This window comes from Pyrgilauda ruficollis, unplaced genomic scaffold, assembly GCF_017590135.1.
Source record: "Pyrgilauda ruficollis isolate IOZ18807 unplaced genomic scaffold, ASM1759013v1 scaffold56, whole genome shotgun sequence".
NCBI lineage: Eukaryota > Metazoa > Chordata > Aves > Passeriformes > Passeridae > Pyrgilauda > Pyrgilauda ruficollis.
In genome coordinates this window covers 2,267,679-2,289,733 of record NW_024527266.1, presented here as the reverse complement: position 1 = coordinate 2,289,733, position 22,055 = coordinate 2,267,679, and the positions used below count along the sequence as shown (strand labels likewise).

At 46.7% G+C, this 22,055-nt stretch overlaps 1 protein-coding gene across 24 annotated transcripts in view; it reads left to right on the top strand.

Moving 5' to 3' along the window:
* The first annotated feature begins 373 nt into the window (after positions 1-373).
* The window catches only part of RBFOX2 (RNA binding fox-1 homolog 2), a 165,514-nt gene continuing 143,832 nt past the window's right edge, over positions 374-22,055 (top strand). For 22 of the 24 annotated variants that reach the window (XR_005956299.1, XR_005956301.1, XR_005956300.1 and 19 more), the window contains exon 1: positions 374-858. Coding sequence is in view for 11 of the 24 variants with exons in the window: in XM_041481543.1 (XP_041337477.1) it covers positions 664-858 (195 nt within the window). In the remaining 13 variants the exon portion in view is untranslated. The remainder of the gene's footprint in view (positions 859-22,055) is intronic. The other 2 variants (XM_041481533.1, XM_041481538.1) reach the window with 2 other exon arrangements.

Genomic DNA, 22,055 nt, shown 5'->3' with positions numbered 1-22,055 from the left:
GCCGAGGAAAGGCGGGAAAGAGCACAATGCACCGGGCGATGCGAGGCTGCGCCGAGCAGGGATACGGGGCTGGGCAGCACATCCCTGCTGCTGGATCCTCCTAAAGCGGGGGGTCGAGCCAGTACCCATCACCCCACATTCGCCTCAGTTCCATGGAAGCGCTGCGGAAACCTCAGGCCGAAAGGCAACTGCGCCAGCGGGGCCGGGATCAAGTCGGCCCGTGACGGGGGACCCGGCTGTGCCCGGGGCTGGGTGTCCCGCACTCCTACGGCCAACGTGACCGCCGCAGCCCCGCCGGGGGTCCCGCACCCACCGCGGGCCCCCAGAGGGCGGTCGCGGCCCGACCCGCGGCGGGCTGGGCGCAGCGCGCCGCCGCCGCCGCCGAAGGTTTCCGAGCGGGGGTCGCGCTGCTCCGGCGCCGTTTCCGGAGATTGCCGAGGGGCTCCGGCCCCTCCCCAGCCGCTGCCGAGCCCGTGACCGAGGCGCTCCGGTGGGTCGGAGCCCGGCGCGCCCGCTGCTGCTCCGGTCGCGGCGCGGGGCTCGCCGCCCTCCTCCTGCTCCTCCCGCTGTTCCCACTGCTCCCGCTCCTCCGGCAGCGCCGGGCGCCGCGGTGACAGAGCGGGGCGATCGGGGCGGGGGGCGGCCGGGGCTCCGGCGGCGCGGATGGCGGAGGGCGGCCAGCCCCCGCAGCAGCAGCAGCCACAGCCGCAGCTCCTGGCCGGCGGCGGCGCGGGGTCCGCCCGCGGCGTGAAGCGGGAGCCGGAGCTGGAGCAGCCCATGCCCGGCGGGGACGGCGCGGAGGGCGGCCACAGCAAGCGGCTGCGGACGGAGGCGGAGGCCGACGGCGGCGGCATGCAGGTAGCGGGCAGGGCCGGGCCGTCCCCGGTTCTCCCTCCCCGGGGCTCGGCCGGGCCGGGCCGCATTTGATTTCTGTTTGCGGGGTTCGGCGCGTTGCGCTCGGCCGTGCGGCCCTTTCCCCGCGGGCAGCCCGGCGAGCGCGGCTCCCCTCGGGCTCCCCGGGCCGAGCCCGGCGGCTCCCGGGGGCGCAGCCCAGCACGTGGGGCGGCGGCGTGGGGCCCTGGCGGAGCCCCGGCGGGTCCGGCGCTCCGGGCACCGCCGGGCAGCTCGGGGAGGCCGCGGGGTCGGGTGCGGGGCACTGGCAGCGCTCCGGGCCCGGCGGGATTTACCCGCGGCGCTTGGGGCTTGTACGCCACGAGAGAAATCCCAGGTGCTGCTTGGGAAGGGGGGAAGCCGAGTAGTGGGGCGTCTTCTAGGTTGGTTCAGAGTCCCACGTTACTGTCGTCTCCTGCCAGCGCGGTTTGATTGTCCCCAAAACATCGCTTGTTTCAGGTGCGTTGGCCTTTGTGTTTGCGGGGTGATGCTGCCAAGGTGTTTCTGCCTCCCTTTGTCTGGGTGTTGTGGAGGGCTGTTTTATTATGGCAGTCGCACTGGCCTTTTCTGCTTCTCGTGATGAGAATATCAGAGCTCTTTGGAAGCAGCGTGATTTATTAATCTGAGCTTGTTTCTCTTTTCACCTTTTCTTGCGTTGGTAAGTGCTCCTGGCTTTCCAAAGGGAGCATCGTATTCTTTCCATAGTGCTTCTCATCAAGATGCCAAATGCTGGCCAGCACTTTTCTCTTTTTGTTTCCCAGGCTGTCCCCAGTTTTCATGCTCAAGAATTATTTATTTTTTTAAGCAGCTTGCGGCAGGAAGGTTTTGTTTGCAGTTCTGTCTGATGTTCAGCCTTTCAGGGTGGTCTCTCCACCCCGCAGCATCAGGTTTTCCCAAGTGTGGTGGTGTGGCCTGAGCGCTTGCTGGAGCTTCGTACCCAAGTGCTGCTGCTTGTGCTCTCCCAGGAGCCAGTGGAAATCGTGCAGTGCTCTTTTATCCCCTGAAGTAGTGTGTTCTCCCACACGTAGGTGTCAGGTATGACTCAGCCAATGTGTACAGTTGCAAGGAGAAAGATGCTCGGCATCGGAGTGTTTATACGGCGTGTCTTGCTACGAGTTATGAATGAGTGCACGAGCATGGTGACATGAAATTCTTCCAGCTCTTCAGAGTTGAACTGAGGCAGAGATCCCGTGTAGTTACAGAAGATGCGCCAGTTTACCCTGCATATAGTGGTTTAACTGTCTGTTTTTGATATAAACCTGGGTAAATCAACTGAAAATTGCCCAGAAATGGACTTGGGCTGGTTTAGCAAAAGTCTGGGGTATTTTTTATTTTTTTTTTTTTTTTTGTTTGTTTGTTTGTTTGTTTTTAATTGCAAATTAGTACAATTACTCTACAGATAAGACTCCCCCCTGTATTTACATTAAAAAGTGTCTTGTCTGTTCAGTGCATAATGCAAGATGGTAAGATTGCTGTGTCCAGCCATGGGGCTACAGCAGTGTGTGTGTGAAGCAGTGTGTGTAATGCTGGTGGTCATGATAGTAGGGATTGATTGTGGAATTGATTAGCAGAAAGCTAGGGTTTATTTCAGTACCAAACAGTGGGAAACAGGGGAGAAATTAGGTGAGGTGCAACTAGTAGAGCCCAGTTTTTTAGTGTGTCTGTAGTCATTGTAGCTGTTCTTCAGATTAGGACACCCATATTGTACTTATTTGGCATTCTTAATTTAATCTTTCCTTATGCATGTATATGGAAAAATTTTTTGATCCTTTTATTATAAAAGATGAAAATAAACATATATATGTGTAAATACATACCACCATTTGAACTAGGTGATCTTTAAGGTCCTTTCTAACCAAACTATTCTGTAATTATATGTCCAGAAGTTTCTCTTGACGTTTTTTAGTTTTAAAAGGTGTAGTTTATATATTTGGAGAATCTCTCATGTTTGCAAGCAAGAAGTACCAAATCAGAAGCCAAACTTACCAATAACATCAGAGGTAGGAAAAATGTGTTTTTTAATGTTTGGGAAATTTGGTATCTTTTTCTTTAAAAGACAAAACACAAGATTGCCCTTCATAAGGATTTCTGTTCAGATAGTGCCTTCTTTTGAAGTACCTTATTTTAGAATAACAGCTTCTTTTTAGTAAATCCTGTATGTTTAACTGTATGTAATGCTTACAAGAGGAATAAAGATCCTATTCTTTGATGGTTTTTTTTCCTCCCTCGCCTATGTACTAGAGGCTTTCTGGAAGCTGGAAAAAAGACCTGAAACCGTTGTACCTTGTTTTTCCTGGAGATCCTGTCAATTTTCTACTTCCTGTTCTAGAGCCACGGGTTGTTGCTGTGTAAACTTGGTGACCTCGTGTCTCTTGGCTGATAGCAAGGATTCACGGAATGCCATGCCCACCACCGTTTCTTCTTTGAATAACCTGTACCTGCCAGTGGCTCAGGATATAAACACAGTGTAATGCTGAAATAAATAATTCAGCTGTAGAATTACTAATGTAGCTGTAAAACTGATAGATTTTTTGGGGTCCTATTAGCATGAAATACCAAAACTAGGCTATAGGAAGATAAGACAGTAGCTAATTATTAAGACCTTGGTGCTGGAGGTGCCTGAAAGCTTTGAGTAGCCCTTAGATTTCGTGGGCTTCTTGTTTTCTGCTGTCTCAGGCCAGCATGCTCAGACAGCTTAATGCAGTTAGGGTTTCATTATCTAATCCATCTTTGATCAGGCTGGATAAATGGTGTTTGGCCAGTGCTGATCTTGTTAGGAGGGTGGTGTAAAGCTGCTTGAGTTGGGATTGGGACAAATCGGATCATGGCTGCTATCTGCTTCTGGGACATATTTCAGCTAATCGTGGCGTGGGAGGAAAAGGTCTACCAGGAGCTGCTGGGTTTTAGCTCTCTCTGTTCCATAAATGGCAAAAGTCAAATGCTACTGGCCAGGAATGTCACCTGGAAGTATTTGGAATTAGAGGGCCCCAAAGGTACTGCTGGTTTAACTGTATAAATACTAGCAAGGAACTACCTTGTGCTCTGTTTGCTGACTTGGATGATTGAATCATTTGGATCAGCTTGCTGGTCTGGGTAAAAATAATGCCTAACACAGGGGAGAAGACAAAAAAAGAAAGTTATATTAGCCTAAGTCACTAGTGAAACTGCACTGAAATGCAGTTGTTGATGCAGCTGTATTTGCTTCTTGTCAGAAAACACTGACTGCTGCACAGATGGAAGAGAAAGTACCCTTGCAACAATCTCTCTCCTCTTCTGTTCCTTGTGTGATGAAAGATGAGAAGTATTGTGGGTAGCTGGGCAGTGTCCCTTTCTCTTTCAAAACTGCAGACAAGGGCATAATTCCAGGGCACTGTTTCTGTCTTCCCCTTCCAGGTGCTAGAGGTGTACCAGACAGTTTACACTGCTGAAAAAGTTACTAAAATATCTTCCCTTGCTTTGCATGGGGTTGAATGAGTTAATCAACTCCTCTTTTAATCCCCAAGCTGAATTTTGATTTAACTTTTTTATGGGGTCTAGGCTGGTTAGTAAATTAAAATCATACTTGGTGGTAATACATGGGTGGAATTAGATGCAAGGTGTGGAATTAGGTGCAAGGTATGAACAGAAGTGATACTTGTTCCTCTTTCATGCTCAGTATCCCTGAGTATTTGGGAGAATTGACTCTCCTTGCAACCATGAGCATGGCCAGCTGGTCAGGACAGTTAATGTAGCTGCAGTCTGTGCCTTGCCCACTCCACATAAACCTTTAGTGGCAGCAGTGAGTGGTGACTTTGTGTTGTCATTCAGCCATGTCAGCACAGGGTTCATAAAGATGACTAGTGGTGTTGAGATCAGTCCCCTGTGACTAAAAGATGATGTAACAGACGAGAAGTCTTTGCTGCACAAGAAAGTCTGTGGTTTCTCATCCTACTGTGAGCCAGAAGATGGTCTGTGACACCCTCTACCAGCCTGACTTCTTTCCAGCACAATGACTGGAAACCTTGAACTTCAGGGTGCCACAGAAAGGGGAGAGTGGGGACATGACTGGTGCTTCATGACAACCGGTGTCCTTGTTCACGCTGTGGCCTGTTTGTGGTGCTCCAGAGGATGGCAAGAAATCAGTCTGCTGATAATTTCTAGATAGGTTTGGGTTTACAAGTAAGAGGGCTGACTGGGGTTGTAATTGAGATGGGGGCAGTGAGTAACAGCTTTTGTGCTGTGAGGGACTCTTTGGAAGTCTGTATTTTTAAATCTTACAGAAGAGAACATCTAGTTCCAGTAAATTGTGGAAAAGCTGTGTAATCAGGTTACCTTTTTCCACTCTCTTATTTTTCATGGCATGGCTGTCTTTGTAAAGAGATGCAGAGCAGTGCAGGGAACACAAGATATTGCAGTACAAGAAATGAAGTTTCAATTTTTCGACCCCTGCCTTGGATCCAGGATGAGGTTTCCTGGGATGCTGTTTTGACAGAGTATTGCTGATGTGATGAGATGTCATGGATCTCCTCTAAGTTTGTTGTTTCTCTGTTTGCTTTTGCCCTTTGTTTTTTTAAATATTTGAATGTTATGAGTTAGACTTTACACAGTCTGGGAACACTTAGAAAATCTCCAGTTCAAAGAAAACCTTTGGCAAACAGACTGAAAGTTGGGATTTTAGAGTTGTTAAGAGTGCTTTAATGTTGGCTCATTTCTTGCCATCTTAAGGAAAATGGAAAGCCCAAGTGAAGTATTCGGCATGCTTTAGTACTCCTCCCGGCTCTCTCAGTATTTCTCTGTAGATTCCAGAGGTTTGTGTTCAAAGGTGATGGCCACATTTGTGAGGTTGGAAGCCAAACAGAGATCTGGCTCTACTGGAGATGGTTTCCTTCTGCATATGTGTACCAGCTGTAGACATAAGCTTTTTATTTTTCCTTTCAGAATTCCTGTTTAGAAACACAAGTGCTCTGATATTTTGCAGGAGGCCTGGTCTCTCCCTTGCATGTTGGAAAGGTTGCCCACCTAGCTGAGTTTGGAGCAGCTCGCAGGCACATCCTGTGCAATCCCCTCTGTTGGCTGTTCCCCCCAGTGATGCAGCAGGCAGGTCCCCTGCCTTGCCCTTCTGCATTGGGGTTTGCACTTCCATGTTCAAGGTTGTCTCGAAGATGTGCTGGTCACTGAAGGTTTAGCAGCTGTGCTCCTGTGCTGGCTTCGTGCTTTACTGTGACTGCCCTTTCAGCCACTGCTGTGGGGAGGCTGGTGGCAGCAGGAGTACCAGAACACGTGAGATGCAAAGGAGGCAGCAATAAAATAAAATACATCAACTGCTTCGTTTGCACTAGAGGTGGGGAAGCCAAACTGAAGTTGAGGTGGATCTGAATGGGATTCTGTGTGTGTGGTCTGTGGCCCCCTGGAAACTGCTGCTGAAGGACATACCCCTGTTAGCTTAGAAAAATAAAGCCTGTTTTTAGCAGTGTTTGGTTGGCTCTGCCCCTCTGGAAAAGGTAGGAATCACATTAGTTGAAGATGTTTTAAAACCTGTCACTTTATGCTGCTGACTTGCCTTGTGGCACTAAGCAAACTTTAGTTTTTGTGTGAAGTAAAAGAGAAGGGGAGATGTTTTTGTTGTCTGGATATCTCTTATTTAATTTGCCTGTCTCTGATATTACTTGACCTTCTGTCTGTGTGTTTGCTGTTGAAATGTGGTGGCTGAGGGATCAGAGGAACATCCAGAAGAGAAGTGAGAGAAGCAATTAGAGGTAACGAGTTCCAGTTCATTGGAGCATTCTGTTGATCTACATTTTACAGTGGTATTGAGTGGACACCCGAGTGTAGCTGTCATGAGATAATCCCAATGTTTAGGGATTAGAGCTGCTTGACTGCATTTTGGGCCTTAACTCCCTTTGCTCTCCAATAAATTTAATTTTGCCAGCAATCTTCTGTAAATTCAGTTTGAAAGATGTGTATACATTTTCCCCAGCATGCTTCCTCCTCCCTCTGCTTCGCTTTCTTGCGTGCATCTCATTTTTAACAGGGTGAGTTAGAGGTATTTGTAGGAGCCAAGTCCAGCGATGGCAGGGACTGGATGAAACAGTCCTCACCAGTCCTGGAGCATGCCACCATCCTGACCCTGCAGTGTTCTCTGTCAGGGCTCTGCCAAGCTGTCCTGCTGAGCTGTGTCTGGCTACTTCTCCTGTAGGAAAGCTTTGCTGAGAAATGCCACGTAGTTTTTTAGATTTCTAACCTAAATGCCACATAATTTTTTAGATTTCTGGGTTCTGGAACGTTTCCAGGGTGTTTGTGAACCATTCTAGTCTCTCTGTCATTTGGCTTGTCACACATGCATACAGCATCTATCTAAACCACTCCTGTCAGCTCTCTTGCTGGACCAAAGGAAACGGGACTCCAAGTCCTTAGCAGTGATATGAGGTATTTAAGTGGCCACAAAGAAAGGAAGGTTGTATACAAAAGCCCCCTTGTTTAATGAGCAGCATCAGCTGAACTAGAGCTGGATCCAGCATCAGCTTGGGCAGAGCAGGAAACTTTGGCAGTTTCTGTCAGCTCACTTGGTGAGACACTGGTGTTCAGTCAGCTATACCATTGTGCCAGCCTCTAACCTTTGGAGTGTGGGCAGAGGGTACTTGTGGTTCACACTGATTAGAAAAGAGGTAATGAGATCTTCTGCTTGGATAGGACAGTGGGATTTAGGCTGGCATGTTTTTGAAGTGGCTGTGTATTGCTGAGGCTGTTGCTTATGTTTGCCTTTGTCTAGGAGAGTTTGTGGTGCAGAAGGATTGGATGCTTGCTTCAAGGAGCATGGAATAGAAGCAGTTGTTGCCTTTCTTGCATGACTTTATGGGGTTTTATCTGCTCATAATTGCCTCAGCAATAATGCAAGTATTAGCATAGAGATCAGGAAGAAGCTGCACCAGTTAAGGGGCAGAAAACCCTCATTGTGTCAGCACTTTTTCCCTCTGACTGTGCATAGCTAAATTTCTTTTAATAGAGAAGCTAAATAATCAACCTTATGTGGCTTTTCTGTGTGTCACAAATATCAAAATATGCTCCCTAGAGGCCTTTGAGGCCTTGGGATCTGGATCCGCCTCAGGTTTCTTCAAGGGACTGGAGCACTGTGCACTTTAAACTTTCTGCGCAGCTTTCCCACTGCTATTTCTGTAGGAGCTTCTTGCAGACATTTGGAGTGGTTGTCACTGTTGAGGGTGATGCCCAGGAAGAAAATCCCACCAAGGCATCACTAAAAAGCCTTGATTTAGTGCTATGTGGGCTGAAGGGAGGCTCTAGCTGGGATCCTGGTGCTATAAATTGCTGCTTGTGGTTGCTGTTCTCCTGCCCGGATAGGGGTGGGAAGGTCGCCCTTCCTCCAGCCGGCTCACTGACCTCAGGCAGTGAGGTGAGGGGAAGGCCAGGCTCTGCCCAGCTGCAGGGCTGGGCACCTTCTTCCTGGGTCTCTGGATCTGCAGGTGGAGTAGCCAAGCATGTCTCTCCAAGCAGCTCCTGTGGGAGATTGTGCTCCTGAGCCATCTCTCTCTGGCTCTTCGATTTTATTCCGTTCTGTGTCTTTGCTTCCTTTTTGTGGGAAGAAGAAATGAGGGGAAGTGTAAGCAATGGCTTCTTCATTACCCTTTGTACTCTGCTGTCCTGGAAAGCAGAGCCATCAGAGGGCTCTTTCCAACCCTTATTTCATGTTAAAAGCCCTATGGAGCTTTGGAGCAAAGCTGGACCAGGATGGAGTAGGTCTTGTAGGTGCTTCTCCTTGCCTATAGGCACTAGTTCTTGAAGCTCAGCTTTGTTGTTGTTCCTGGGGTGTAAGACCCCTCTCTGAGTGGTGCTGCTTCTGCTCCCGTGAGTAGAACCAGCCACACAGCCTGGGGAGATCCAAAAGGCTCATTCAGGGAAGGAAGCCTAGGCTGTGATGTTGCTGCAGCAGGTGGAGCTGTGGGGCATTCCAGAGGGCTGGCAGCATGGTATAGGCAGATGTCCTGGGGCTGGTGGCTTGTATGAGGGTGGGGGACAGGTGTTTATGTTACAGTGGCCTCAGGAATTATTTGAATCGTGGGGGAAACTGAGGCAATGAAGTGTATGCAACACTGCTCCTGATTTGCAGCAGCAGATCTGAATGTCTCTTGGACAGCCTGCAGGAGAATCCAGCTGGCTTCTGAAGCACCTGCCCATCCTGTTATTTGTTTTGTCCAAAGCGGAAGTTGAAGTGTGTGGAAATGCAGAATGCTCTCAGTGCTATAGTTCTAGGAAGAGGTGTGCAGCTCTGCAGTGGTGCTGGAGTTACTTTTGTCCTGGGTGGACTGGAGCTGCAGGTGCTGTCTCCTCCTTGCAGAGGACTGAGGAGAACAGAGAGTGTGCCAGGGTGAGAACCTGTGCACAGCAGGCTGCAGCTGGGGAGACTTTAATTCCTGGTGCACCCGCACTGAAGGGGCTGGAACTCATAGCTGGAACTGGCCAGCAGGAGAGTGTGACAAGAAGGCATCATGTGAGGTCATAATTATGTGGTCATACCTTTTATGTTTTTGGAGATGACTTCATCCCTGCAAGTGCAGCAAATGGATGGTGCTCGATGAGGCGCTATTAAATTTAATGTAACCAGTTCAAATGGGTGTAAGGTCAGGTTTTGGACTATCCAGTATTTCATTTCTTCTCTTTCATCTCATGTCTGACCCCAAACTGAATATACTGCAGATAACCTAAACCTTGTACTGAGTATAGACCTATTAATTTTTAATGGTCACTTCTACAGTACTCACCACTGTAGTGTGGGTGCTTCACAGGTACTAATGATTTTATTTTTTAGTTTCCTGTGAGTAGAAAATGTATGCTGTGTCTTACTGTGAAAGTGGGGGATTGAAGTACCTGGTAGTAAGACCAGTTTTGGCAAAAAAAGGATCGACATTTACAATCTAATTTATTTTTATTTGTATTTTTGATTGTAGCTGGGGTTTTTTTATTGAGATCAGGTTTTGGTGATGTTTTAATCCTTGATCTACAGCTCTCTACAACTTCCACTATATATATATATATATATGATGCCTCCTGCTTCCATAGACTGATCCTTAAGGGTGTCATGTTGGGGAAGTGTACAGTGATGTTGTCTTTATCTTAAAATCCAGCAGAATACCTTGAATTAAGGAGACTGGTCAACATCATAGTGAAATTTTACTTGGAATATAAGGTTTGAAATTTAACTAACTTTTTAAGTAGAATGGATGCTGCTTGTCTTAAACTACAAAACCACCTAACTTTTGGTTTCTACAGCTGTTTATACTGCTCAGAACACAGCGCTTCTTAGGTTTGAGTGAAGCAGGAATTAGGAAAAAGTAGCACATAATCCTGATTTATTGTAACATCCCTGCACATGAGGAAACACTGGAAGTTGCATGGATAGTTTCTATTTTTTAATCTGCAGCCCATGACTTTTGTAGTTGCTGTTTTAGGAGAGAATGTAGCTACACTGCCTTTTGAGTTAAAAAGCATGTTTTGGTCTGCACAGAAGCAAAGAGCTGCTGTGTGGACAGCAAAGGCAGGAGCTGGCTTCTGACCCGTCCCTGTGCTGGCTCCCAGTGGGGACTGGCAGCTCTCCCCCTTTCCTTGGAACACAGGTCTCAGTGTGGTTGCTTGTGGGGTCAGCGAGGACGACAGAGGCATGTTTGCTGAGGAGACTTCGTGACACATTAGGGCTGCAAAGGAATCCTGCCACTTGGGATACAGGTGTCTCAGGTGAAAAATACCTGGTTGATCATGGACTTGGATCTCCTTTTTGTTTGCTGAATAATGAGTCCTTCATGCATCCCATCACTGCCTGCTTTTTATTGCTTCGTCATGGGTGTTCAGTTCTCCTTAGCTGAGTAAAGGGGGGGCCAGAATTGTATTATAGGGCTGGGGTTTTGTCACCTTCAGGGAGCCCCAGACAACAAGCCTAGTTTTGGGTGGATGCCTGATCTTACTGCTAGGATTGTCCGACTGCAACACTGGAAGTAGTACAAAGCTGTAGAGGAGGAATAAGCACCCCATCCCACTGCTTTTTGGAAAGAGGATATAAAGACTGACCTAGTAATGCCTTCTTTGTGCCTCTGCATGTTTTATGGGAATTCCCATTGCCTTGAAATGAGGGGAGAAGATGAAGCTGATGTCCTCTCCAAAGCTCATGTGAATCCAGTGAAGACCTGGCGTCTGCTAGTGTCACCAGCTGGATCTAGCAGGGTCTTCCCAATCTGACCTTTATACCTAACCACTTCTTGGAAAAGTTTGACTTCCTGGGCTGGTTGGATTTCCCTAAGAGTGGTGGTCTGCATGCCAAGTGCCTCTTTTGAGAGCCGAGCTGAGGTGTCACAGTCGCAGACAGAGGAGACAAGGCCATCGTTGTGGATGGTGGGATAGACTCCAGAGGAGGTGATAGTGGCATTTGGGAGCAGTGCTGTCTGTGTGATGGTTACATATCAACCATGGGCCAGAGAACACTTCAGAGAAGAGGAGGAGAATGTAAAAGGAAATGGACCAATTGTGGATTTTGCTTGTCAGATAGAGAGGGTTACAGTGGAACTTCACTGTACTGTTTCCATCTGTTGTGGTTTAATCTTAGCCGGCAACTAAGCCCCACACAGCTGCTCACTCCTTCCCGCTGGGAGCGGGGATACAATCAGAAGAAAAGTAAAAAACTTGTGGGTTGAGATCAGGGCAGTTTAACAGGTAAAGCAAAAGCCACACATGCAAGCAAAGGAAAGCAAGGAATTCAGTCACCACTCCCCATGGGCAGGCAGGCGTTCAGCCATCCCTGGAGAAAGCGGGGCTCCATCATTTGTAATGGTGATTTGGGAAGACAGACTTCAGTCTGAATGTCCCCCCTTTCTCTTTCTTCCCTCAGCTTTGAGCCTGATGCCATGTGGTATGGAATATCCCTTGGGTCATCTGGGGTCAACTGTCCTGGCTGTGTCCCCTCCTAACTTCTTGTGCACCCCCAGTCTTGTCCTCACTGGTGGAGTGAAACAGAAAAGGTTTTGACTCTGTGTAAGCATTGCTCAGCAGTAACTAAAACATCCCTGAATTATCAGCACTGTTTGCAGCACAAATCCAAAACACAGCCCCATAACAGCTACTGTGAAGTAAATTAACCCTATGAAAGCCAAAACCAGCATACAATTTGTCCATCCCTTCTCTCTGTGCCCACTTGTGACCCGTCAGTGCTGTTGTGATGGATCTGGATGTGGTGAATGAGGCTAAGACTGATATTTGAGTATATATTTTCTGACCACCTGATACTTGTCTATATACATATATATATATATATGTCTCTGTGTGGCTTTGCCAGGAAATTGAAATTATGTTCCTAGTTAGATCTGGTTTTTGTGTTTGTCTCTGTCCCATAATTAGATCCTTCCAGGAAAGGCTTGCTGCATTTCACCATCTTGCCTGATCTCTTCTGGCTTTCAACAGGAATATCATATGGTCAGTGCCAAATGCTACAGTTTCAGAAAAATAAGTTTTATCTGTTGATAAATCACAAATTAGCACTACTAAGAATTCTTCATGCTTCATGCTCTGTCTCGAAACTTCTCTGTCTATAGGTCTGATAACATATCTGAGTGTATTTCTTTCTTTCTTTCAGCCAGACCAATGTGTAAGTTCTCCTGGGGATGGTAGTTTCCCGTGGGGAAGGTGTTGACTTGAGTAGATGGAGGTGCTGTGAGACTTCTTGTGTGTCTGTTTTCCTCCTGTTATTTATTCTTAAAGGGTTAAGTAAGAATTCTTTCCTTCCTGGTCAGTGGGTTGATGGTTTCATCTTGGGCGGTATCAGGTATTTGTGACTGCTTTGCATGCCAGGAGTAGCATGAGTTGGGTTTGCTTCAGCCACGACCCCTTTAAGGACTAGGAATTCTTTGATGAGTGATTACACTTAACTCTGGACTCTTAGTTGATGGATGTGATGGAGCATGTCCATATTCCTTGGGAAGGTTTCCTTAAATAGGCATGACCTTTCTAGTGAAAACAGGAGGATAGTTTTGCTTTTTTTTCCCCCCCAGCATGGTATTTATTTCATTTTTGGACCTCATGATTACTGCAGACATTTACCATAGGAGTAGCTCACAGGCTTGGTATCTTCATGGGGCAGAGTTTGGCAGCTCCATTGGGGTTTTGATAGGGGTGTTGGCTTGCTTTGCAGTGTGGTGTTTGATACAGCATTTATTTCATCCTTTCTGTAGCAGCCACTATTTTGACCTTTGGTGACCTGGTTCTCTTTTCTTATCCTTTCTGGCATCCTAAACTCGGAGGCATCTTTATGTGCAGAGAAAGACTAGCCAGTCTGCATCTTTTAATATGTAGATGGGGCGTGGGTAGTGATTCAGTAGATCTGGATCACCCTATGTTCTTGTTTCTGTTGGGTTTCAGTAAATGTGTGGAATCTGCAGGCAAATTGGAGAGAATTGGTCCTGTTACCTCAATGAGAAACCGTCTGGCTGTAACTTAAATGTGATGCCTGTCTGCCTGAAGTTGTGCCTGTCCCTGACCATCCTTGGGAAGTGTAGCAGGAGATGGATGTGTTTGACTCTCTTGTGCACTGAAGCCTTCCAAGATGCCTGGTGTCAGCTACTCGCTATTGCTGACAAGGTGTTAGCAAGCTCTTTTATGAGGTTTATGCTTAAATAAACATAAAATCTCTGTGCTTGGGCTCTCATGTCTATTGTAAGGTATTCTGTGAAGTTGGTTCTCTTGGATTTGGTGCTTGATAAAGAGATGATGCATATAGTCTGGAAAAGGTGCACTACAGTGGACAAACTGACCAGACCTGCTGGCACAGTAATATCAAGTGCTTTGTTTGGCTTATGTAGTTTTCCTAATCCTCAGGCAAATACAAATTTTATGTGTGCTTTCTTAAGCAATTTCTTATACTGCATTGTTGGAATGTTGGGGGACACAGGACAGATGATGGACTTTAGACCTGGTTAACATAAGAGATTTGATAACAGGATGCCTTGGTAAAAGCAAAGGGACCTTTGGAAATTAGACCTAGATTGTAAGAAGATTAAATCAGACAGGTTTACCGGAAAAAGAAAATCCCATTAAACTCTGCAAGCAAGAGATGTTGTTATATGCATAAGTTTGTGTATGTGATTTTAACCTAATCATTGTAGTACACATTACTAGTCTCCCTGAAATAGTATATAAACTATTTTGTATCCCACAATAAAATCAGATTCTGATCACCGAGTCAGTCTCCCTGTCTCTCTCCATCACTGACATTGCGTCACCAGTTTCTCGATGCCTGAAATGTTAGAAGTTTGTAATTAAAAATTCTGAGTTCTGTAGATCTGTCTACTTGGTTCTGGGATTGGCAGTTTTTACTTTTGTTTTTAGGACAGGATTTTAAAGATGATCCCTAAATCTCTGTATCTCTTGGGCAGGAGTAAAGACGTGGCATTGTTCTTCTTTCATGGGTGAATTCCTACCATTGTAAGGTTTTCTAGAACTACCTCTGATTTTTGATAATGAATACAGTGACATTAAGTAGGGGTGAGCTTCTTAGTAGGTCACTTCCCAACTTTACTTTGCAGGTAAATATTTTTGTGTCTTGTATGGATTTTCCTGGGGTGCAGAGTCTGTTGGATGGTTAGCTTTGCTCTCTGAACAATGTGCTTATACACAGACGGTTGTTGCATAATGCTACTCGTGGAGGCAACTATCTTCTTGAGATTGCTTGAAAAAAATTACAGTTGCATTTGTTGTTCAGGCTGCATTTGAACAGGTGCACTGTGAAAATAAGATTGCAGTGAGAAGGGAGCATGGGATGTGGTTATCAGTCATCTCCCAAAGGCTGCTGTGTCCCAGTGGAGCCAGGGCAGGTAGTCCTGCCCTTCCCTGGTGACTCAAGGGGTACTGTCATGACTGTTAATTTAGCCCTGGATTGGAGTTGCTGGAAATTTGTCTAGTCAAATACTAATTCAGCATGTTGTGTGTGAAGCTAATTGGCAGGGTAGAAGAAGCAGTGTTGCCTGTAGGAAACTTCCTTCTTTACCTGCAAGAGCTTAAACAGTAAAATTTTTAAATACTCAGTATGAAAATTTCTTCTTCCTTGCATGGTTAGCATTGATGACCAAAAGCAAAATTTTCAGTTCTGTGTTTAGAGCCCTCTGATAGTATTGTCATGGCTTGTGCTTATGTGTGTCATGGCTTGCTTTACAGATTTCCCATGTAGCTGAATTAAATTAACAAGACCAGTCAATTCATTGCTGCTGTATTTATACCCCTGGGCAGCAATGAGTCTGGCAAGGATGGAGCATCATTTTCATGTGCTGCTGGGAAAGGAAGGATGTACAGCGAAATGAAGTAGTGTTACTGCTTGGGGGAGGGGTTCACAGTCATGGCTCAGGTGGCAGATGAAGAGAACTGTAGGTTCCCAGAAATCTTTTTTGTCCACTACTTCCCATGTGGCTCAGTCACTAGATAGCAGGAGGTTTTTTTCTGTCATGTATGGGCTAGCCAAAGACTAGTGTATCCACAGAGTTTATTCAAGGCAGATAGCATTAGAGGAATCAAAACAGAACTCTTGGTTCCTGTTCATTCATTTAATCCTTTGTTTTTAGCAGTTAAATATCCATGTATTTTTTAGCCTAGCCTCAATTATCCTGCATTTGAGCCCCTCTTATCCTAATTGCATAGTATTTTTGTTAGGAAGAAAGGTGGTGTGAGGTGATGCACACAGAAATGAAACAAGTCCCAGGTCACCTGCAGAGGAGCAGAAATCTCAGAGCACTGGGGTCAGTGGGCCATCTTTCCCTCTCCTTGTTTGAACTAGGTGGCCTCCTTTACTGCTGCCCCCTCCATCTAAAGTTCTGTAGATCTCTGGAGGTTGTTTGGAACACGTGGTGGGCAGCACACTGCTCTTGCCTTACTCTGCATCAGCTTGCTGTGTTAGCAGAAGGTAGTTTGCAGCGTTTTGCAGCATCCATCCCTAGCACCAAAATCCAAATTAATTACATATATGAATCTGCATGCAGTTGTTAGATGTTTCATATTTTCTTTAGGTTTGTGCAAAATACATGATATGGTGGAAAAGGTGCTACAGATTTACCTTTTTTTTTTTTGCCCTCTCCCATGAGTCTGCGTAGCTTGTGAGACTGGAATGATACTATATGCTTAGCTTTGCAGCCAGTTTGGAATTCTGGGCTTTACCATATCATGTTTGCTTCTCTTGTCTGTTTCCTTCAAGTTTTTTATGTGGAGTTTACAGATACTGGTGTAGTTTGCATAGCAGAAATTGTCCCTTTGTAGCAGCCTGTGAGTGGATAATGGACAGCTGATTAAGCGAAACTTTCCAAAAGCTTTTGAAAAAACCCCAGTAGTATTAAATTTATGATTTGCAAATGTTATATCAGTACTACTGGGTTAGATAGCTTTAGACCACCTGGTATAGATTGGTCTGATAATACTCCTTTGCTCTGGGCCACCAATCCTTTTGTTTGTGGGGTTTTTACAGTGGGCACAGCCTCTGTGTAGTGACTCTCTGTGTTGGGGTGCATGGTGTAAAATCCTACCTCGAGGCTAAGCTGGGGGGTAAATAGGTTCTGAAAGAAGTGACCCTTTCTCTCTGTGCTCCCTTTGACGTGGAGCTTCTTTTTCTTGATCTCCTAGAAAATAAGTAATGCCAAAGAGAATAATTTATCTCCAAATCCAGCTGCTTCCACCATGGTGGATGTGTTCCTCTGCTGTCCCTTTGAGAGGCAAGCTGGTGTGCAGTGCTGGCTGTGTCCATCTCAGCAGGGCTGACAGCAGCAGTGTGTGGGGTGATGTGGCACGACATACCCACAGTGCAGCTGCTTGTCACTTCTGTCACTCGGTAGTATCCATAGCTCCTCAAGGAGAGCCTTTGCATTTAGTTTAGTACCACCATACCACTGTCAACCCCTCTCACATCTACATTGCTTTAGAAGTGAGTGGACATCCGCTCCTCCTGCAGAGGAGGGGGGAAAATGTTTGCTCATCCATGGTTTCTCTGATCCAAGTGTGTTTTCAACTCTGCCTTTGTATTTGATGGCAGGTCCTCCTTCCCCTTGGCGCGTGTCTGCAACGTGCTCATGTGCCGGCACGCGTGTGCTGCCCTTGAAAACAGACCAAACTTATTAAAATCATTGCTGGTTGCCATGGCAGCTGTTGTCGCTGTGGGCTAATAGGAAAGGCAATTACTGCTGCATGCTGGGGAGTGTACGGGGAGGCTGCGGGCAGGGGGGTACAGGCGACTGCATGCTGCTGAGTTCTGTGACTGATAGCTTGGATGTCACAGTGAGCAAGCAGCAGAGGAGAGAAAGGCAGGAGATACCCTGTAATGAGGTTTGGCCAGTATTCTACCTCCTGGGTAGGTTCATTGAGAGATTCCCACCCTTCCTTTGATTGTCAGGGGTTTGAGTTTCACGTTTTCAGCTGGACACAGCACAGTGCTGCTCAGTGACTCTCAGCTGGCCCAGGAAGTGAAACAGAGCTGGAAAACTTTGTGTGTTGAAGATACTCATCTAATCCCTTTCCTGCTGTTTCCTCTCTGTGAATATTCCTCTTCACCACTTACTTTGCTGTTTCCTGTAGGTTGAATGTCATGATATAAAATAGCCCCAATTTTCTTGGAGTGAGTAGGATCACTAAAGAAAAGTGTTTCTTATAATGAATTTAAAGCAACAGGGAAATTGCATCCTTCATCCATATTCTCTGATTTTGGGCAGCATGTGTCCAAGCAATGCTGGCATTGTTTGTGCCAAGTGCAAACATGAAAAGAACTGGGATTGTTTTATAGTGAAGAGCTTGTAGAAAATCAGTAAATTCCATGAAAGATTTGAGTTGGGGAAGTAGGTGAGAGCTGTAAATCTTGGGGATATCAAAAACTGCTTTGGCAGTGTTTGACAGAGCACTGCACTCCCAAATTGAAACCCCCTGTCCCCTCCAATTTGTTGTGCTTTCCCTTTCCCTTGTGCTAAGTAAGTTGCTGCTTCTGGAAGGAGCTCTTCCAGGAGGCTCTCTCTGTACATTAAGAGGTACATCATATAAGTTTCTTCTGGCTTACAGAATCCACGATGGTGTCAATGAAGCTAAAACGATGGCTGTCACCCCCTTCAATAGGGAGACAAGTCCCTGAAGGCATGGAGGAGACAAAGTGAGAAGAATAAAATAATGCTCTTGGAGCAGGCAAAATTGGAATCTTGTCTCAATTTCTCTCTTTCGGCTGATCTCCCAGCAGCTGTTTCCAGAGGCCCTCTGGATCATGCCTGTTGGGGGATAGCGGTGGTGACTCACCCGGCTGGGATGGTTTCCGCAGCAGTGTGTGAGAGCCTGGCTTCCCAGGGAGCCGTGGCACCAGGAAGGGGAAGGTTTCTGGTGCGTTTGATCCCTCAGCGAAGGTTATGCTGTGTCTGTTTAATTAGAGACTGCTGCTTTCTTTACTGGTGTACTAAATATAAATGGAGGAGCTGGTCTAATATACTTGAAGTTGCAAATGTCAGGAGTCAATAGCTTTATTTTCCTCTTGCCAAATCTGATTTGGTTTTAAGTACTGCCACTAAATCTAATGATGCGGTAATTCCTGTTTGTTAAAAGGAATGAGGGATTTAGGCTGAGACAGACTTCATGCTTTTCTTCCATCTCTCTCTCATCTCGCCTCTGTTTTACAAAGGAAGAGCTACTGGTTTGCAGGTGTTTGTACAGTAAGATCTGAAGGTCAAAAGGCTCTGTCTAAATACACTTTGTACTGAGTTTGTATTCAGCTAATATACCGTTCTTAAGGTTTTCTCTCTGCAGTTTTTGGTGCAGATTTGTACATTCCAAGCATTACCTTTGTGACAGCAGAGTGCCAAAAAAATCTTAAAAATATAAAAAATGCGGTAAAGATAAAGAAGCTGCTTCCAGAGCCCAGGCGTCATGTTCTGTCTGGGATTCTTTGTTTGCTGAACTACAGTCTAAGTCCTGGCAGGCCCCAGGGAGATCTGTAATGGGACAGACATCTGTGCCTTGCCCTGTTGGTCTGCTGTGCAGGAAAAGGAGTAAGTATCAAATGAGATATTTTTTCCCCCCCCTCTGGGCTCCTACTGAGCACAGTGCACCCAATCTACCTCCATCTGCTTAGCCTTGTACAGTGCCATTGCAGACACTGTTTGCTTGTGCATGTCTGTGAGCTGTAGCGCGATGCTTGGGAGGTGCAGCTCGCTGGGAAGTGCAGCTGGTACTGCCGGCCGCTGTGTGAAATGTACGATCCTGAATTGCTTGGAAAGTCCTCGAGAGCGGAAACGATGGGGAGAACTCCTCGTGGTGAAGACTGATTCAGTGCTGCTAGCAGCAGCGGTGAGGCTCCCATCTTGCCTCGGCTGCAGTAACCGCTGTTTGTTCATGCCCTGGCCGATCTGGAATGCTTTTGTCCTGGCCAGCAGGATAACGTGTCTTGGGGCAAAACTGGCTGCCGGGCTGGAGCGGGAGGGAGCATACTCATTACGTGCTGGAGGCATTTTTGCTGTGTTGCAGCATGTGCTGGGAGATGCATGATTGAAAAATGAGAGCTAGAACTTTGGCCTGACCTGCCAGATCTGTTCTGGCCTCAAGACTCGAGGTCTGGCAGAACAGTTTCAGCATTAGATGTCTCTTGGTGGAATGGGGAAGAAAGAAATCTAGAGATACTTTTTGCCCTTCTTGAAGTTTTCGCTAATAGTCTCAAGAAGAGATTGTGTTTCTGGAGTGTGCTGAGTTGTAATCACTGTCTGTTCTCAGTCTGCATAGAGTAGATGAAAACTGTCCCCAGTGTTTCTGTGTGCTCCAGGTCATCATTAGACTTGACCTGACAGGGACTGACCAGCACAGAGGATTTTTTCCAAAAGCTGTTTCCTCTGCTGTAGGATGCAGTGTTGTAAGCCTATTGCTTTGAAGGTTAACATTTTTCATATCCCTAACACTTGTATATTGTCTTGCCTTATCCCTCTTTTCCCTCCCTGCAGCTTTTCCTATTTCTGATAGACTAGTCTAACACAAACATTTTCAGGGACAGAGCAATGGCTGCAAGAGAATAGCCTTCAACCTCTTGTGTTTTAAGCTTTGGGAGCAGGGCTGATGGAGGGAGAGCACATGACGCTGCCGGTGGCTTTTCCTTCCCGGCGGGACACAGGGAGCTGTGTGTGCGAGGGGAACAAGCCGTGCTGTGTAGTGTGTCGGCGCTCCGCTGGTGGCGAGGGCAGGCCGGGCTGCTGCCAGCGTGGCACAGCTCGCCGAGCCGGCGGCTCTCCGGGGCTCGCCCGGCCGGGTGCCACTGGCGCACCGCCTTCGGCCCTGACCCCGGGCGGGAGCGCGCAGCGGTTCGAGGCGATGCGAGCGGGCTTCATCTTTCCTCGGCATGGTGTGAGCGAGCGGAGCGCCTGAATTATTCACTCCTCCTCGGCCTGCTGTTGCTATTGAATTCCCGCGCCGAGGCACCTTGCCAGCACCCGCTGATGAATTCATTGCTGTGCCTGCCCCAGGGGCACCCTGTGTGTTCGGGGCTGGAGGGGCGGGGGCGCGGCTCGCCCTGGAGCTGTGTAGCTGCGGGTCGGTGAGCCTGGCTTGCCCTGAAGCCCTTCCAGCCGCAGCGTAGGCGGGCGCCGGCCCCTTCGCTGCTCAAAGGGATGTTGGCAGGTCTGCGTGTGTTTTTATCTATCTCTGCCTTGTAGCCGTGCTGAAGCCTGCCTGGGCTCCCCATCCTGATCTTCTTGTCCCAACTCTCCACGTGAGATATCTGGTATTGTGTTCTATCTGTATTTCATCTTGGTGGAGTGGATTTCTCTGCAAACCACATCCTGATGTTTCACACACCATTTGAGGTTCTCCTTACTTCTGTATCCTGAGCTTTCAGGGGTGACTATGCTAGGAAAAAATAATGTTTCACAATTTCTGAGAGGAAATTTTTTTTAATTGTTCTGATAGAAACCATTTCCTTTTTGTCTATGATGTTACTCTTAGTAATCTGAAAAATTATTTTTTTTAAACATTTAAAAGATCTCTACTGTTCACATTATCACAACTCATAAAAGCTGTTGAAAACACATTTTATACTTTTGGAAGGAGGTTATCGCTTCTCTTAAAAAGAACTTCTGGATGTACGTTTGGTACCATCTTTGTGTTGATCCTCTGCTTTGTTCCTCTGTATTTTCTTTTTTAAGCAATTACAGCAGGTGGCTGGTCTTTGGGGAAGCTTCCTTTGACCCCAGTGCTCTCTGGTCCCAGTTGACCGGGGCGGATGGAGTTTCAGGTCCTCCTCCTGGCTGCACAGAGGAGTGTTTTTTCACCTCTAATTGGATCATGTAAATCGGCTCTTTCTTTGTCTGGTCCTCTTTGTCCAAAATCTCCTTCTGGATTTTGACCAATAAATCAGCCTTGACAATAGATTGACTTTTCCTTTAGTAATTACACTGATATTTGAAAACTGGTGTAACTGATGAGTGAAATAGGTGTAATAATCAAAATAGTGACTAATAATATTCCTCAAAAGCTGATTTCTGTAGTAGAGGCAATATGTAAGTGATGATGGAGTACAAAGTAACAAAGGGTTTTGGTTTTTTTTTTAAATCCTGCGCTGTTACAAACCTCTGGGACTAGTATTTGATAAAGTGCTAAGGGTTCCCCAGGGTCTGACAGATGCTGGAGGAAACAGAACTCCCTTCCAGAGAGAAACCGAGTCCTTTCACGCCTGTGCAAATGCTGGATGCTGGAGTGGTGCATCTTTCTCCTGGGCCATGGAAAGCTTTTCTTGCTGAGTGCTGTCTTCTCAGCGAAAGGCAGAATCTTTGAGAGTCACTGGCCGCAGTTTGCAGTGTGTGGTTATGTTGGGCAATGTGGGAGGAATGATGTGCTGTCCTTTTCCCCCCACTTTTACGCTTATGCCTGGCGCAATGCAGTGTGCTGTTACCTCTGGAAGTGGTGGCTGAGGTATTGCTTGCTGTGGCTTCTCTGCAGCACAGAGCTGAGTAATTCAGTGGAGAAAGAGGAGCAAAACAAACCCCAGGAAAGCCTAAATCACAAACTGCATGAGCATTGACTGGCTATTGAATCAAAAAGGCAAGAAGAAAGGGAGCAAAGGATAAAGTAATCTGCTTTGTCCTTTGTACAAGCAGGAATGGAGAAGAGGTGTACTATTCCCTGTCAATAAAGGAGAGGGAAGTGTCTGAAGC